General features: G+C 50.8%; 1 protein-coding gene across 1 annotated transcript in view; it reads left to right on the top strand.

The window, feature by feature from the left end:
- Positions 1-14042, top strand: part of LOC140904586 (class I histocompatibility antigen, F10 alpha chain-like) — a 28555-nt gene extending 14513 nt beyond the window's left edge. The window contains 6 exon segments of the mRNA XM_073327018.1: positions 2462-2737; positions 4470-4745; positions 6399-6566; positions 6828-6947; positions 11470-11511; positions 12070-14042. Coding sequence (XP_073183119.1) covers positions 2462-2737; positions 4470-4745; positions 6399-6566; positions 6828-6947; positions 11470-11511; positions 12070-12074 — 887 coding nt within the window. The 3' untranslated portion in view covers positions 12075-14042.
- Positions 14043-16414: the final 2372 nt, after the last annotated feature.

The following is a 16414-nucleotide window of genomic DNA, read 5'->3' as shown; positions in this document are numbered from 1 at the left end:
ACTATAAGGTGGATAGAAAATTGGCTAGATTGTCGGGCTCAACGGGTAGTGATCAATGGCTCCATGTCTAGTTGGCAGCCGGTATCAAGTGGAGTGCCCCAAGGATCGGTCCTCAGGCTGGTTTTGTTCAATATCTTCATAAATGATCTGGAGGATGGTGTGGATTGCACCCTCAGCAAGTTTGGAGATGACGCTAAACTGGGAGGAGAGCTAGATACACTGGAGGGTAGGGAGAGGATACAGAGGGCCCTAGACAAATTAGAGGATTGGTCCAAAAGAAATCTGATGAGGTTCAACAAGGACAAATGCAGAGTCCTGCACTTAGGACGGAAGAATCCCATGCACTGCTACAGACTAGGGACCGAATGGCTCGGCAGCAGTTCTGCAGAAAAGGACCTAGGGGTTACATGGACGAGAAGCTGGATATGAGTCAACAGTATGCCCTTGTTGCCAAGAAGGCCAGTGGCATTTTGGGATGTATAAGTAGGGGCATTGCCAGCAGATGGAGGGACGTGATCGTTCCCCTCTATTCGACATTGGTGAGGCCTCCTCTGGAGTACCGTGTCCAGTTTTGGGCCCCAAACTACAAGAAGGATGTGGAAAAATTGGGAAGAGTCCAGCGGAGGGCAACAAAAATGATTAGGGGTCTGGAACACATGAGTTAAGAGGAGAGGCTGAGGGAACTGGGATTTTTTAGTCTGCGGAAGAGAAGAATGAGGGAGGATTTGATAGCTGCTTTTAACTCCCTGAAAGGTGGATCCAAAGAGGATGGCTCTAGACTGTTCTCAGTGGTCGAAGATGACAGAACAAGGAGTAATGGTCTCACGTTGCAGTGGGGGAGGTTCAGGTTGGATATTAGGAAAATCTTTTTCACTAGGAGGGTGGTGAAACACTGGAATGCGTTACCTAGGGAGGTGGTAGAATCTCCTTCCTTAGAAGTTTTTAAGGTCAGGCTTGACAACGCTCTGGCTGGGATGATTTAGTTGGGGATAGGTCCTGCTTTGAAAAGGGGGTTGGGCTAGATGACCTCCTGAGGTCCCTTCCAACCCTGATATTCTATGATTCTATGATCTCTGAGAACAGCCGTCACAGGAAGGTTAGTAACCGGTTTTTGCCCAAGCCTGGGGCATGGTTCAGGGACACAGCTCAGTGGGCTCGGCTCTCACCTGTGGCTGTGACCCCAAATTGTATTTTAATCCCTTGGCCGACGTTTTTCCAAACGTGATTCGTGATTTTTTGGGTGTCTGAGATTCAGCGGCCGGGTGCTCCCACTTTCTGATCAAGCTGCTTTAAAAGGTCTCAGTTGGGCACCCAAAATCACTAGTGATTGCTGAAAATCTAGGCATTTATCTCCAGGTATCTAATGCAGGGTGGGGGTGGGGTGAAAATACTTGGGACCCTGTGTGGGGTATTTTTGTGCCCCCACATTCTGCCTTGTTTGCCAAGCGAGGGGTCTGATCCGTTCCCCACATGTTTCAGTCTTCCTCGTGATCCTCACAGTGTTCTCTGTTCACCACAGCCTCTCTCCCTGTCCCCTAAATTCTCCTTCCTGTTCCCATCCCCCTGCCCCCTCTAGTCTCCCTTCCTGCCTCCTGTCAGCCCAGGGGTGGCTGTATTAACTGACTCTGCTCTTGGTTGTGTGTGAGAGTGGCTGCTGTTGTGAAGATTAGCCTGGCTGTAGGAAAATGGTGGCCAGCTGAACTAAGGGCCGTCAGTGGCCTGATCCTTACAGGGAATCACCTGGAGACAGTGGCCATGTGAAAAAGAGGCCAAGCATCCGAAGTTGGTGCTTTGCCGTTCCTAGATTGAGTTGGGGGCATGGGGACGATGGGGCAGGGAAACAGAGGGACCCTGGGGATTCTGTAAGGTCCTTAAACCAGAGCAGAGGTTAGTGTGGGGGACAGACCTGTACCCCCTCCCCACAGGAACGTGGGGGTAATGTGAATGGAGGAGATGGGGGACCAAGTGACCCTGAGGATCCTGCAAAATTAATACAACCAGAGCAGGAGAGAGTGGGGTATAGACACCCTGAACTCTCTCTCTTCTCGAGAATGACCCTGACTACCAGTATTGGGGGATCATCAGAGAGCAGAAGAGACCTGGAGGGGATAGACCCCTGCAGTATCCGGAGTACTCCCTTTGGGGTTGTGCCACCCTGCACCCCTGCAGGGAGCAAACAAGAACAAGCAGCAGTGAGGTACTCCTTGAAGGGTGTGAACTCTCTGCAGCGGGGGTCTTTAGTGTACAAAGACCCAACAGATGGAGAGGGCGCCCCCTGCGAGTTTGGGTTCCCTCCTGAAAGGAGCTGGGAGGGTGTAGGACCCAACCACATAAGTGGGAATCCCATTTCTCAGGGGAGGGAGGGCCCAGTAGCAAGGGGAGGACCCACTGGGCTAGCTGCAGTGGGGTCTTGGTGAGATTTTCAGAGAGAGGCTGCTGCTGACCCTCAGCTGTGTTTCAGGGTTTCACATTATCCAGACGATATACGGCTGTGATCTCCGGGAAGACAACACCACTCAGGTGTTTTACCAGGATTCGTATGATGGACGAGACTTCCTTACCTTCGATAAGGAGACCATGACTTGGGTAGCAGCAGATATTGGGGCTCAGATCACCAAGAGGAGGTGGCATGCTGAAGTAGATGACAACCAGGGATGGAAACACTACCTGGAGAAGATATGTACAGAATTCCTTAGGCAGGAAATAGAGTACGGGAAGGAGACTCTACAGAGGAAAGGTAAGGCAGGGGGACAAGCCCCACGCAGGAGTTCATTACAAGTTACATCTTCATGCCCCAGTTCCAAAGTGGAGCGGGGATAGGGGGCAGTTCATCTAACCTTGCACCAGGGATGTGTGGGGAAACAACTCTTCTCTCTTCTCCCCCGCCCCCCAGCTCTTCTGGAAAAACAGATAAGAAATTGAAAATGTTAAAAGCAGCTCACTGTAGAGAAGCTGCATCTCCAGAGCCACTTGACCAAATGAGCCCAAATTCACACCACAAATTCTAGCTCTTCCCCTGGTGTGACGCAGCGTTCTCAAGGCAGTCTGCCTGGGCGTGCGTATGTTAGAGCAGTCTGAAAAATAGACTCTGTGGAGAAAGTGCCACGCAAGCTTAATTATGGAAGTGCCACCACTTCTGTGGACACCAGCTTCATTCACCATGTAATTCTTCCTCGTCCGCTCTCTTCACCATCATATTTGTTGTGTGAGCCCAGCCCCTGTGTTCCACCAATGACGGTGGTTTTGTCCTTGTTGCCTCTTTGTCCAAACTTTTCCCACAGACATCTATGTGCTTCCTTCCATGCCATCCCCTCCATGTGGAATTGCCCTCCCCATACGAATCTGGAAGAAGGCTCCCCTTGTCCTTAAAGTTTTCCCCAAGACCTACCTTTGCTGCAACGCTTTCTTACTTTTTACTTGATTCTTTTATCAGTAAGACATCAGTTAATCACAGTCACATTTATTACCAAAGCTTTTTAGTTAAAGATTAATCAGCACAAACATAAAAGGGAAGAGGTTAAATGCTTTACCACTCCGACTCAGGAGGACAGTTGCAGCGTAGTCTGCTTCAAAATGTTAACTCACTATTACCCATGTACGTACCTTGTCTGTTATCGTGGACGCACATTTCCCAAATTAGTTAGCATCATGAACACCCTAATCTTTCCGTTCCCGAACAGTTTGCACTTGCTGTTCAAGGTTACTTGAAATTTGTACCCATTATTTTTTTTTGCAACAATTATACTAGTTGCTTATTTCTCTCACAAACCTCAGCAGAACATTATCTTGTCCTTTGCCATCTTTACAAATGTCAGGAAGAAAAAGCCAAACACAGCAGTGTAATGTGTATTTCAGTGCCACGGGGCTGGGAAACTGATTTTTCAACGTGTGTGAATCCTTTTGAAAGCCATAATATTGGGGTAAATAGTTTTGGTAACAACCTACAAGAAATTAGCCAATTAATATTAGCTAGTTTGAGGGGCAGTTTACAACCACGCGTCATATTTTTGTTTAATGGTCCTTTCCATCTCTAATTGGTCAGTTTATCTAGTTCATTTTTTGAGCCCTGGCCAGGGCAAGATTCTTTGCTATTTCATAACCAGGGACTGATAGGAGATGAGCACAAACGTAGCGTGTGATTAAGGATTCACATCTGTGACACCTGTATCTGGAGCTTAGTGAAGACTTTTAAGGTACTTGTGTCACTGTGGCTGAAGCAGAGACTTCTGGTTTCCACACTCATAGAATCTGGTCAGGGACCTGGATTGGGGGTTCACCGTTGCTGATGCTGTGATCAGAACAGAAGTCCCCTAACATGGTGGTTCTCTCTCATCAGAGGGATTCCGTCTCATGGACTCTCATCCTCTCCCACTGCTGGGGTCTCAGAATTTCATGTTGCAAAGCTCCAGCAAAGACTTCCTGGATTAGAGCTTGGAAACAGCTCACTTCAGTTTCTTTTTTTTTCCCAGTGCACCCAACAGCTAGAGTGAGCGACAGGTCATCTCATGGCAGCCTCACCACCCTCTCCTGTAAGGTCAGTGGTTTCTACCCCCGGGACATCACAGTGACCTGGCTGAGAAATGGGGAGAGCAGACAGCAGGAGACCTACTCTGAAGGCATCCTACCCAGTGGGGACGGGACCTATCAGACCTGGGTGACAATGGAGATTGATCCCAAGATCAAAGCCCATTATTCATGTCGTGTGGAGCATGAAAGCCTGTTAGAGCCACTCTCTGTCTCCTGGGGTAAGGCGTTTGTGTGTTTGTCTGTTTTCCTAGTGGGAGAGGGGGAATCCATTAAACTCAAACCCTGAAAAATTCTCATTTGGATTTATAGGCTGAAGCTGGAATTTCCTCAGGGTCTGTGAGGCCCTGTCCTCTTTGGCCCTGTCCCTCTGCAGTCAAGTTCTTGTGCTAGAGTTGGGACCCACAGTGCCTGGGGCTCATGTCTTGCTCTCCAGTTTGCTGCCTCTGGGGCTGTTGGATACATCTCAGCAATACAGTGTCTCTGAAGGGAGAAGATTAGTAATCAGACATTAAGGCTGGAAGAGAGCAGTCTGAGCTCCTGCAAAGCCCAGTGCAGGGAATCACACCAGAGACCAACCTGGTAGCCTGTGGGCAAACTAGAGCTGATCCTTCAGAAAGAGATGCCCATTCCAGATGTAAAGTCTCCAAGGGATGGAGAATTTACCCCATCCCAGGGGAAGCTCAAATCTGCCCCTTATTTGCAGTCAGAATTTGTCTTGCTTCAGCTTCCAGCCTGTTCTCAACTTCAGCAGGTTCTCAGAAATACAGCTGTGGGGGCCCTTCATCCTTGCCCATGTGGCCAGAGGTAGTTGTTTAATTTTGGAAGCAGCTTGTTTCTGTGTGCAGTGATGCTGGAAGGAAGGGTATGGCCTTGGAATGGAGCGAGGAGGCAGATTAGAGCCCTGCATCGGGGGGGGCGGGGAGTCTCCTGTGCCCCTAGCACAAGAAGGTCTTGGAAGAATTTTTTACTCATGGAGCTGCCTTCCAGCCATCTTTTTGCTTGGTTAATTGGGATGTGGAAAAATGGAAAAATTGGAAGTGCAAACAATTTCTGAGAGGGCAGCCTGTACTGGGACTCTAATCAGCAGATGGTTTCACATCAGAATCCTGCTACCACGTCCCTTGCCAATTTTTGGGTCATAACCCACATTTCCTTATTCTCTTTGAAATATTTTTCTTTTTGCTGTTTTATTATGTGGATCTTTCAGACAACAGGAGAAGCTGATTAGTGCAGCTGAATATGTATAGAGAACTCGGGTTTGAACAGGTTTATATAAACCAAGAACAGTATTAAAATATTTCTATCCTCCCCTCTTCACTTCCTGCCCCCTCAAAAAACACGCTTTGTGTCTGTAACTCCATTCCTGGCAGGGAAATCCAGAGCTTTGAGGTCAGTGTTCAGTTTGTCACTAGAATCACACAATGGAGTTCCATTAGTCATGAAAGTCAGCGTTGTCAAGGGGGTTAGGGGCTGGGAGCCAGGACTCCTGGGTTCAATTCTTGGCTCTTGCACTGACTCGTTGTGTGACCTTCAGCAAGTCTTTTTCCCCCCTCCAATCTAGGGATGATGCTGACATCTATAATCCCCCACACAGAGGTTTATGAGGATTGATGAATGTTCCAAAAGTCTTCTATTTTAAGTGTTATGAATTGAAGTAGCAAAGGCTGGGTCCAGGACTTTCTACGGTGGGGCGTAGTGCATGGTGGCTGCATGGAGCTCAGTGGAAGAGATGGAGCGTTGCAGGACTCAGCCCTAACCTGGGGAGCTGATTGACGGATCCCTGCAGTGGGATGAAAGGGGGTTTTAGTCGGGGGGTGGGAGGGAAGGGAGGGATTTTTTCCCCATTGATCATTCTCTCCATTCCATTTCAGAACCAAATAACAATCTGATTCCCACTGTGTCTGGAGTTACCACTGCAGTTGTCCTGATTGGTGTAATAATCGGAGTAGTCGTCTGGAAAAAGAAACAGGTAAAGAGCCTGGGATGGGGGGATTCTCTGGACTTGCCGGGCCCTGCACACCTGCCTAAGGCCAACAGCAGTACAGGAGCCAGTGTCAGTCCGGTGTAACTGCCCCATTGCGGGACTGAGCTAATGACCCCCAATGGGAGCTGCTGGAGGGCCAGACCCAGATACTGGGTGCGGGTTACAGTTTATATGGGGCTAGGTTTTCCGAAGAGCTCAGCACCCAGTGGGCAGAGATCTTTGGAACTCTGTCTCTTTGTGTCTTTCTCTCCAGCCCATCATGAGCGCCTGGGACCTTGAGTCCATTACTGAGCGCCAGGGGGCTGTGCTGGGCCAGGGGCCCGGTTTCGGAGCTGTGGACACAGATCAGAGTCGGTTCCTGCCTTGGGAGCTGAATTCACTGAAATTTGCCTTTTCTCTGCAGGGAAGAAGGGAGATGGCTATGCTGTAGCTCAGGGTAAGTGACAAGAGACCCATCGCCTCTTTTCAAGTGGCCATCTCTGAACGGCCATCAGTATTTGCTTGTGGATTTTAGCCTGGAGCCACTGACAGGAGATCCTCGCTCCCACTCATAGGCCTTGTCTACACTGAGGATTTTAGGGAAATCTCCAACTATTGCTCTAGTACCATAGAATCGTAGGACTGGAAGGGACCTCGAGAGGACACCTCGTCCGGTTCCCTGCAGGGCAGGGAATCCTGCAGGGCAGGACTAAGTTTCATCTCTAGACCATCCCTGACAGGTGTTTGTCCAACCTGCTCTTAAAAACCTCCAGTGTTGGAGATTCCACGACTTCCCTGGGCAATTTATTCCAGTGCTTAACCACTCTGACAGTTGGGAAGTTTTTCCTAATGTCCAACCTAAATCGCCCTTACTGGAATTCAAGCCCATTGCTTCTTGTCCTGTCCTCAGAGGTTGATGAAAACAATTTTTATCCCTCTTCCTTGTAACAACCTTTTATGCACTTGAAAACTGTTGTCCTGCCCCCTCTGTCTTCTCTTTTCCAGACTAAAGAAACCCAGTTACTTCCATCTTACCTCATAGTTCATGTTTTATAGACGTTAATCATTTTTGTTGCTCTTCTCTGGACTTTCTCCAATTTGTCCACTATCCTTTCTGAAATGTGATGCCCAGATGATGAAGATATTGAACAGAACTGGACCCAGAACTGATCTCTGTGGGACCCCAGCCTGACTGTGAACCACGAATAACTACTCTCTGGGAACGGTTTTCCAACCAGTTCTGTAACCACCTTATAGTAGCTCCACCTAGGCTGTTAGCAACGTTAAAGCGCTGCCATGGCACCGGCATGGAATGGCGGCACCAGGGCCAGGAGAGAGCTCTCCCAGCGCTCTAAAAGCCACCCGCACAAGGGGCGTAGCTAACAGCACTGGGAGCGCGGCTGACAGGGCTGTAATTCCCCAGGATGTCCTTATCCCCTTTTTTAGAGACTGGCACTATATTTGTCCTCTTACAGTCCTCTGGAATCTCCCGTCTTCCATGACTTTTCGAAGATAATCGCCAATGGCCCAGATATCTCCACAGTCAGCTCCTTGAGTATTCTAGGATGTATTTCATCCGGTCCTGGCAACTTGAAGACATCTAACTTGTCTAAATCACGTTTCACTTGTTCTTTCCCTATTTTAGCCCCAGATTCTACCTCTTTTTCATTGGCAATCACTTCTGAAACTTTCTGATGAAAACCGAAACAGAAAAATCATTTAGCAGTTCTGCCATTTCCACATTTTCTGTTATTGTTTTTCCCTTCTCCTTGAGTAACGGGCCTGCCCTGTCCTTGCTTTTAATGTATTTATAGAATGACTTTTGTTACCCTTCATGTCTCTAGCTAATTTAATCTCATTTTGTGCCTTGGCCTTTCTAATTTTGTCCCTACCTGCTTGTGTTATTTGTTTATAGTTATCCTTTGTAATTTGACCTAGTTTCCACTTTTTGTAGGAGTCTTGAGTTTCAGATCATTGAAGATCTCCTGGTTAAGCCAGTGTGGTCTCTTGCCATCCATCCTGTCTTTCCTGTGCAGTGGGATAGTTTACACTTGTGCCCTTGATGTCTCGTTGAATAAGTTCCAACTCGCTTGAACTGTCTTCCCCTTTAGACTTGCTTCCCATATAGAGCCGTCCTGTCCATTGGACAGTTCGGGGTGGGCACCCTGGGCCCCGCGCTTCGGGGGACCCCACCCTTCAGGGGACGCGGGGCCTGGGCGGCATGGGGGCCAGCAGCAGTGCGACCGGCCACGCTTCGCTCCGCCTCACCATCTCTCGGCATCGCTCCGGAGAAGAGGGGGTGGGCACTTGCAGGAAGGGGCGGAATGGGGGCGGGGCAGAGCAGGGACAGGAAGAGACAGGGCAGGGGAAGGGGCGGAATGGGAGTGGGGGCAGGAAGGGACGGGGTGGAGGGGGGGTTATCCCGGGACCCAAACCCCCTAGGGAGGGCCCTGTTGCCATGGGACCTTACCTACCAATTTCCTGAGTGTGCTAAAGTCTGCCTTCTTGAAATCCATTGTCTTTATTGTGCTGTTCTCCCTCCTACCATTCCTTGGAATCATGAGCTCTATGATTTCATGATCACTTTCACCCAAGCTGCCTTCCACTTTCAACTTCTCAACCAGTTCCTTCCTATTTGTCAAAGTCAAATCTAGAACAGCCTCTCCCCTCGTAGCTTTCTCCACCTTCTGGAATAAAAATTGTCTCCAATACATTCCCAGAATTTGTTGGATAATCTGTGCCCTGCTCTCTTATTTTCCCAACAGGTGTCTTCTTCAGTAGTGTAGAGTGCTGTTGACACGTTGTCTAACGTTGCTCAGAGCAACTCTAGATGACACAGTGATTAAAGCCACCCGAACTGCATCTCTTCAATTGGACCACCTTTGCTATCACTGGTGGAATTGCATGGCTTGCGGGCATGGGTCCCAATTTTGCTCATGTAGATGAGGTGATAGTCAGGAATGTATACAGTGGTTTGGGGCTGAATTATTATCCCCCTAGAGCTGTGCTGTGTGTGGCTGAGTGTGACCCTGAAGTTGTCTGACCTGCTTTTAATGTTACACTTCTTTTGACTTACCTGAAAGTTGGGTTTCGGTGCTTGTGAAATCTGGACCTGATCCAAAGCCTGTTGAAGCCAATGGGAATCTTTCCATTGACTTAAATCAGCATCACTCTGTCGCCTCGATGACCACGTGTTCAAATCCCCTCTTCAGTTGTCTCCTGTAATTAGTTTTAGGAATAGGACGAAGACTAAAATTATGGGAAATATTTACATAAATTACTGACTGTCTTGGAGGCCATCTAATGCCTGGCACTAAGAGCTGGTATAAAGTGCGCAGATCTGCCGGGCCCTGATAAGGTGTAGCCGTCCAGCTCTCTCTTTACCCTCTCAGGGGTGCCTCAGTGGGTAACCGAGGGGGTTTGAGAAGTGCCAACAAAACCTCCTCAAAGCACCACCCTTCCTCCTACAGCTGGCCCTCAGTCGTGCGTGCCTCCCTCCCTCCTCGTTACTCCAGAACCATGGAAATTCACATGCAAGAACTTTGTTAATGGGGAGTTAAGGTTGCAGGTGCTCAGCCCTGCCGTGGGCTCCCTGTGTCCTGTCAGAATGGGTGTGTGTAAGCGAGTAGGCGGGTGTGGCTCTCGCTCGGTGTCCGTCTCTGAGGGAGGCCACGTCCCTTTGCTGACGCTCCTGGAACAACAGTCGAAGAAAGGGGGCAGTTGGCCGTCTAAGGCGCCAACCCTCTGGCAGGGTAGAGCAGGGAACAGCCTACGGCTCAGGCAGGGGCTATCGACTTGCTCAGGCCTCCTGGCTTAAGGTGGGGAGGCTGCCAACCCCGGGGTTAGGGTGACAGGGGAACGTGAGCCCACCTGACTGCACCGTGTCCCAGCCCAGGGCTCTAACAACGGCAAAGCGGTCTGTCACTAGCTCAGCGGAGATCCAGCCGCAACGCACTGACCTAGTGCCAGTCAGCAACGTAGCTGGACAGGAGTCAGCCGCCCCTGGGCTACTTCCTCCCCTCCCCTGCTCTCCCCCAGGTGTAGCTGAACCCCGGGTCATCCTCCATCTCCCCGCGGTGCACACTGCCAGGGGCAATCCCAGCAGCTCCTCAGCGTCGGGCGTCTGGCAGTTCTGCTGTCCCAGGGACGCACCCAAGATACCAGGAGTCTTCCAAGGGCTCCAGCAGCGGGCTGGAAGCGTGTGACTTCCTCGGCAACTCCTGCTCAACTGAGGTGCAGGGCTCGCCTCTTATATGTCCAGTTCCCGTCCCGCCCTTCCGCTTCCTGCGTGGCAGCCGAGGTCTCAGGCTCTGAGGGAGGCCATGCCCCTTTCCTAGAGAGTGTTTAATTCCCAGACGTCAAAGGTTGGCAAACCAGGACATGCAGAGGTAGAATGATGCTTCCCACACAACTCAAACTCTGCCCCAGTGGGTCTGGGAATAGGAACAGGGAATAGACCAGCACCGTGCCAAACCGAACTTGCCCTTGTCTGTGTGCCCAGCACCACCCCAAATCCGCATTCCTCTTCATACCGTCCACACTGTTCGGAGCAGCGCCATTGATTAAGGCGGGAATTGCTGTTCATTGGCGGGGGGAGGGTGACGTCTGTGGTCTGCATGAGGGACCCCTCTGGGCACAGACCAAAGGAGGCAGAGTTGAGGTTGTTTGGCAGGAGTATCCTTAGCCCAGCATCTCCTGCTTTGCCAGCCGTTGAATGTTGAGTAGTCTGGGCTCCCGTTCTGACGAGGCATGAAGAGCACAGAGCAGTGCTGTCCCCCTGCAGTGGTGACGTTTTTCACAGGTAAACAATGGGCAGCTGCCCTGTAGACTGGTCTGTGCACGAACCAGCTCACTGCTCAGGAAGAGTGAGGTGATGACTGTTCCCTTTGGATAGGAGTCCCCGTATCTACTAACTACGCTGAAACCCTGCCCTGTGAGAGACGCTAATATACTCTCTCTTCTCCTCCTCCTCTGCACAGCAAACGACCAAGGATCTAGTGGCTCTGACCTATCTGCCCAGGGTAAGTGACGGGGGCTCTAGCCTAGAGGTTCACTGCTCTCACTGAGGCCTCTGGAGAGAGAGACCCAGTCCAAGTCATTGGACCCTGACTCTCCCTGGCCCGTCCCCTCGAGCAAACCAGCCCCAAGGAGCAGAACAGGGGAGTTCTGGATCACTTATTTCCCTTTTATTCACACTGGGGGTGCAGGAACAGGTTTGCAGCCAAATCCCCCTTGTTTTCTCTGCCATGACTTTAGGTGTGAAAGACTCTAGTGAGAGGGATTTCTCTGTGGCTGCTGATACAGCGTGGGCTGAGCTCAGCTTTTGCAAGGATAACTCCAGCTGCTTCAGAGAACAGTCTCCAGTGAACTGCAGGGAGGAAGCAGCAGGGACAGAGCCCAGCACTTGGGGCTCCAGGAACCCGGGTCTCTGACCCTGGAGCTACAAGCTTTGTCAGCGGGGTTAGAGATTTTGTCCACTGAACCCTGCAGCCACTCGGGCGACCGCAGCGTGCACTGTCATTGCAAAACATGAGGGCAGGTTCCCTTTGACAGACGTTGCCTGTGTTTAACTTCTGCAGCTTAACAGAGCCTGGTGGAGTCCGTGCCACGGCCTGAGGGGACCCCCGAGAGGAAGACGGATGAGCTCTGCTCTGTCTCCCTGCAAGAACCAGTCAACCCCTCCCTAGCTTTCCTCTGGCGCTTGGAGCGTCCCATGTGGGATTTCCGGCCTCGTCTCTCTGTTCACTGAACCACATTTTGCTTTCCAGGTGTCATAGTTTTCTGTAATAATGTTTTATTTGCACAAAATAATTTCCAACATTTTAATGGATAAAAACTCTGTTAGTCAGAGTTCAGTGTTTGCCCCATTCAGTGTGGGCGCCGTGCTCTGGCTGAGCGGTGCGGTCTGCAGACCCTGGACGGGGCGCTAGGTCTGTCAGCAGTAACTGCTCGTGCGTCTGTGGTGGGGACGGCTTTTTTTCCTGCTGAATTTCATGATTATAACACGGTAAATGGCCGGGTCTACTCGCAGCTGGTCGCGCTGCTGCCATCATCAGCTGAGGACGTCTGTTGGACAGGAATAAGTGTCTGTGTTTAGTTTGTAAGTGCCTCTAATGTCCTTTTCACCATTCATAGAGCCATAGAAATGCTGGGCTAGAAGGGCCCTCAAGAGGCCATCAAGTCCAGCCCTGATCTCAGGAAGCACCAAGTTAACCTAGACCATCCCTGACAGGTGTTTGTCCAACCTGTCCTTAAAAACCTCCAACGACGGGGATTCCACATCCTCTCTAGGCAACCTGTGTGACGAAGTGGGGATTTTCCTAACGTTGCGTATGTATACTGTGTGCCTCAGTTTCCCCCGTGTGCTGCATGTCTAAGCCAGGTGGGAGGTGGGGTGTCTGTTGTTGTAGAGGACCAGGTGTGACCCAGTCTAGCAGCCTGGACCCCAGACCATGGCCTGGGCACTTTGTAACGTAGCGACTGATGATCTGAAGGCCCATCCCAACTTGGAGCCAGCCAGTTATGGGCAGCGGAAAGAACAGAGAGCTGAAGAGAGAGTCACCTGGAGACCTGTTTGCCCGGGAAAGAAGACAGATGGAAGTGGGGCCTTGGAGGTGATATGGGGTGGGCCACAGAAAGGAGGATTCACTTCTGGTCTGGGAACAAAGAGCGGCCTGAGCCCACCTGGATGGGGACAGACCCTGATGGACACCCCTGAGAATGTCTTGTGCTGTGCTCCAGACGTACAATAAACCCTTCTGTGCTGCGCTGGCTGAGAATCACTGCAGGCTCGAGAGAGGCAGGCATGCTGGAGGCTCAGACGGGCTGGCGGTACTGGGAGGCGGAGGAGAAGCCTACAGCTTAAACCCTGAGCAAAGAGTGTGACCTCATGTAGGGTCAATACTCTGAAAGGCCGGTTCCCCCCAGGGGCCATACGGAGCCAAGAGGGCACTGGCCTGTGAGTCTGTGACAACCTGTCCCACACTGAACTGTCCTTAGAGCTAGAGAGTTTTCCTAATGTTTAACCTAAATCCCCCGTCTCCTACTGTCAGTGCACCTGGAGAACACTCGATCACCGTCCTCTTCAGAGCAGCCCTTAATGCTGGGGTAGATAATTATTTTTTGTCAAGGTCCAAATTTCTTGGTCAAGATATAGCCACGGTCCAGACTCAAGAGAAATATTTTTCACACCACAAGTGCCCCTGTTCAACGACCGCCTGCAGTGCTGTGAAATGTGCCCAGGGCCTATATTGTTTATATTCTTAGTGCCTTAAATGAAAAATAAAATCAAGCCACGGTATAGCCTAAAAATAACCTCCAAGAAAGATAACGAGGAGTCTGGTGGGCCCACGAAAGCTTATGCCCAAATAAATCGGTTAGTCTTTAAGGTGCCACCGGACTCCTCGTTGTTTTTGGGGATACAGACTAACCTGGCTCCCCCTGATACTTGTCTCCAAGAAAGATGTAATTTATCTGAAACGTTGAAAAAGTGTTTAGAAAAATGTCTAATAGATGCAACTATTAAGCATTAAAAATACTTTCAGGCAACAGGTTTAAGTCTGTGTGTGGGTTTTGTCAAATACGGTTATTGTAGGCGTATGTGCACAGAGAGAGAGAAACAGATTCAAAACTTTTTCAGCCGTTTGTGGTTTATTTACCATCAGTATCAGAGTTTGAAAGAAACACTTAGTACACCTGAACTCTTCATCATTTATGATTCAAGCCTTTCCACTAACAAACTCCCACCCACCACCACTCCCAGATCCTTCTCAGCACCGCTGCTGCCGAGCCAGTTTGCCTCATTCTGTATTTGTGCATCTGGTTTTCCTTCCCTACGTGGCGCACCTCACATTGGTCTTTGTTGAATTTCATTTTGTCGTCTGTTGCCCAGTTCTCCCATTTATCCAAGTCCCTCTGAATTTTAGCTCTATCCTCCAAAGTGCTGGCAACCTCCTTCCCCCGACCCCGCAGCTTTGTGTCATCTGCAGCATTGATCAGTCTGCTCTCTGTACCTACATCCAGGTCATTAATAAGGATGTTAAACGCTGGAGCCAGAACAGATCCCTGGGGAACCCCACTTAAGACCTTCTCTTTTGCCCTCACAATTTACAGCTCTCTCCTCCCACTCGGGGTGCAGTGACCCTCTACGGGTTAACAGGACCTTTTTCCAGTGAAAGAGCCTTTATCACACTGTAAATATTCTTAAACATGTACATGTATTTGTTAGCAATCAGCAGCTGATCAGCAGAATACACTCACTGAGCATCTAATGCTCACCACTCCCAATAAAGCAGACAGACCTCTCCTAATGGCCAGTCAGCGTTGTGTCATCTGGGGCTCTGGCTTCTCCACAGTCTGGTCATGCAAGGGATAAAAATCCGAGCCGTTCTGGTCTTGAGCCGAATCCCCGAGTTACGTTCCAATGAGCTTGTTTTCTCACCCTCCGGATAGAGTTAAAATGAGAGTTCTTCTGACAGTACCTTCTTCGCCAAGTGTTTTACTCAAAGCATGACTAGACGTCTCACCAATCATAACCCCTCACGGGCTAAAGCAATTTCTCTAGCAACAGCAAAAGCAACTTATCAGCAGAAGCAACTTTTAACTCAAACTCCCACGGGTGCCCAGTCAGAGCCTTGCAGACACGCCAGGGCAGCGGGTCCGTCCTCCCTCCCGGTCCAGTCGCTCTGTGACGTTCCTGGGTCTGTCCCGGGGAGTGATGCTGCAGCTGCCCAGGCATTCCTTGTCCCTGCGCTCAGGAGCACAGCAGGGGAGCTGCCTTGTTCCTTCCCCTGTCCTGGGGCTGCCTGGCCCACCGCAGGCTGGGGAGGGCAGCAGGTGAGAGACACAGATGGCCTGGAGACCCCTCCCTGACCAGCCTCCACAGACGGGGCCAAGCCCCTCTGCCTGTCCCATGCAGCCTGCAGGGCTTGCTGGGTTTAACTCTCACCTCCGGGGTGAGACTGGATCGTACCACAGTGTAACGGGGACGTGCTGGTGGCTCCTCCCTGGGGAATTTGGGTGCTTGGTGCCCAGGGTTCATCTCTCCTGGTGGCAGAGAGCACAGGAGCAGCCAGTGCAAACTGTATAGCCTTCCCCTCTGCTCATGGGTGGCTGGGCTTAAAGATGCCTCTGAGCCAGGCACCTTCACCCAAAAGGGAGCTGATTCCTGGCCCATCGCAGGGCGTGAGCTGGCATCAAACAGCTCACTCTGGGCAGGGCCTTGTACCCTTACTACCCCTATTTCTCCAGAGTTGAAAGGTCAAAACCCCCCCTCAAATCTTCCTTTAAGAGATGAATAGCGTCTGAGCTGCATGGACAGCGATTTGCACTAGTTGGTGTGGGGATGGGGGGGCTTGGTGTTGGTTGGGGAGCTCCCTGTCCATATCCCCCACCCCGGAGCCCACTCCAGGCTCATCCATACCCCCCTGCGGTCTCCCAGGAGCTGGGGCTGCCTCCTCTCTGCGTGATGAGTTCCCTTCTTGATGGAGGGCTCTTGCAGCTGCTGTGATCTGGTGTAGTTTCACTCTGTTGTGGCTGTGAGGACGACTGTGCAGGTTTCAGGCAGCCCAGGGGCTCTGGGTGAGGGAGCGGCTGACAGGGGATGTTTGATCTAGAACAGGAGTTCTCCAACTTCACTGCACCATGTCCCCTTTCTGACAACAAAAACTATGACATGTCCCCAGGAGGGGGGCCGAAGTCCAAGCCCGCCTGAGCCCCAGTGCTCTGGGTCCCCACTGCTTCAGCCCCAGGCAGGGGTCCTGTAATCTGAGCCCCATCACCGAAGCCCTCAGGCATGTCTAAGCCAGCCTGGTGACCCCACTAAAATGGGTTCGCAGCCCACTTTGGGGTCCCAAACCACAGTTTGAGACCCACTGATCTAGAAAGTTAAAATGTTTTTACTGGTACCTAAGTAGCAGCTGCCCT

Source organism: Lepidochelys kempii, unplaced genomic scaffold, assembly GCF_965140265.1.
Source record: "Lepidochelys kempii isolate rLepKem1 unplaced genomic scaffold, rLepKem1.hap2 scaffold_36, whole genome shotgun sequence".
NCBI classification, from domain to species: Eukaryota; Metazoa; Chordata; order Testudines; family Cheloniidae; genus Lepidochelys; species Lepidochelys kempii.
The sequence above is the reverse complement of the archived record's forward strand: the minus strand, read 5'-3'. Positions and strand labels throughout refer to the sequence as shown.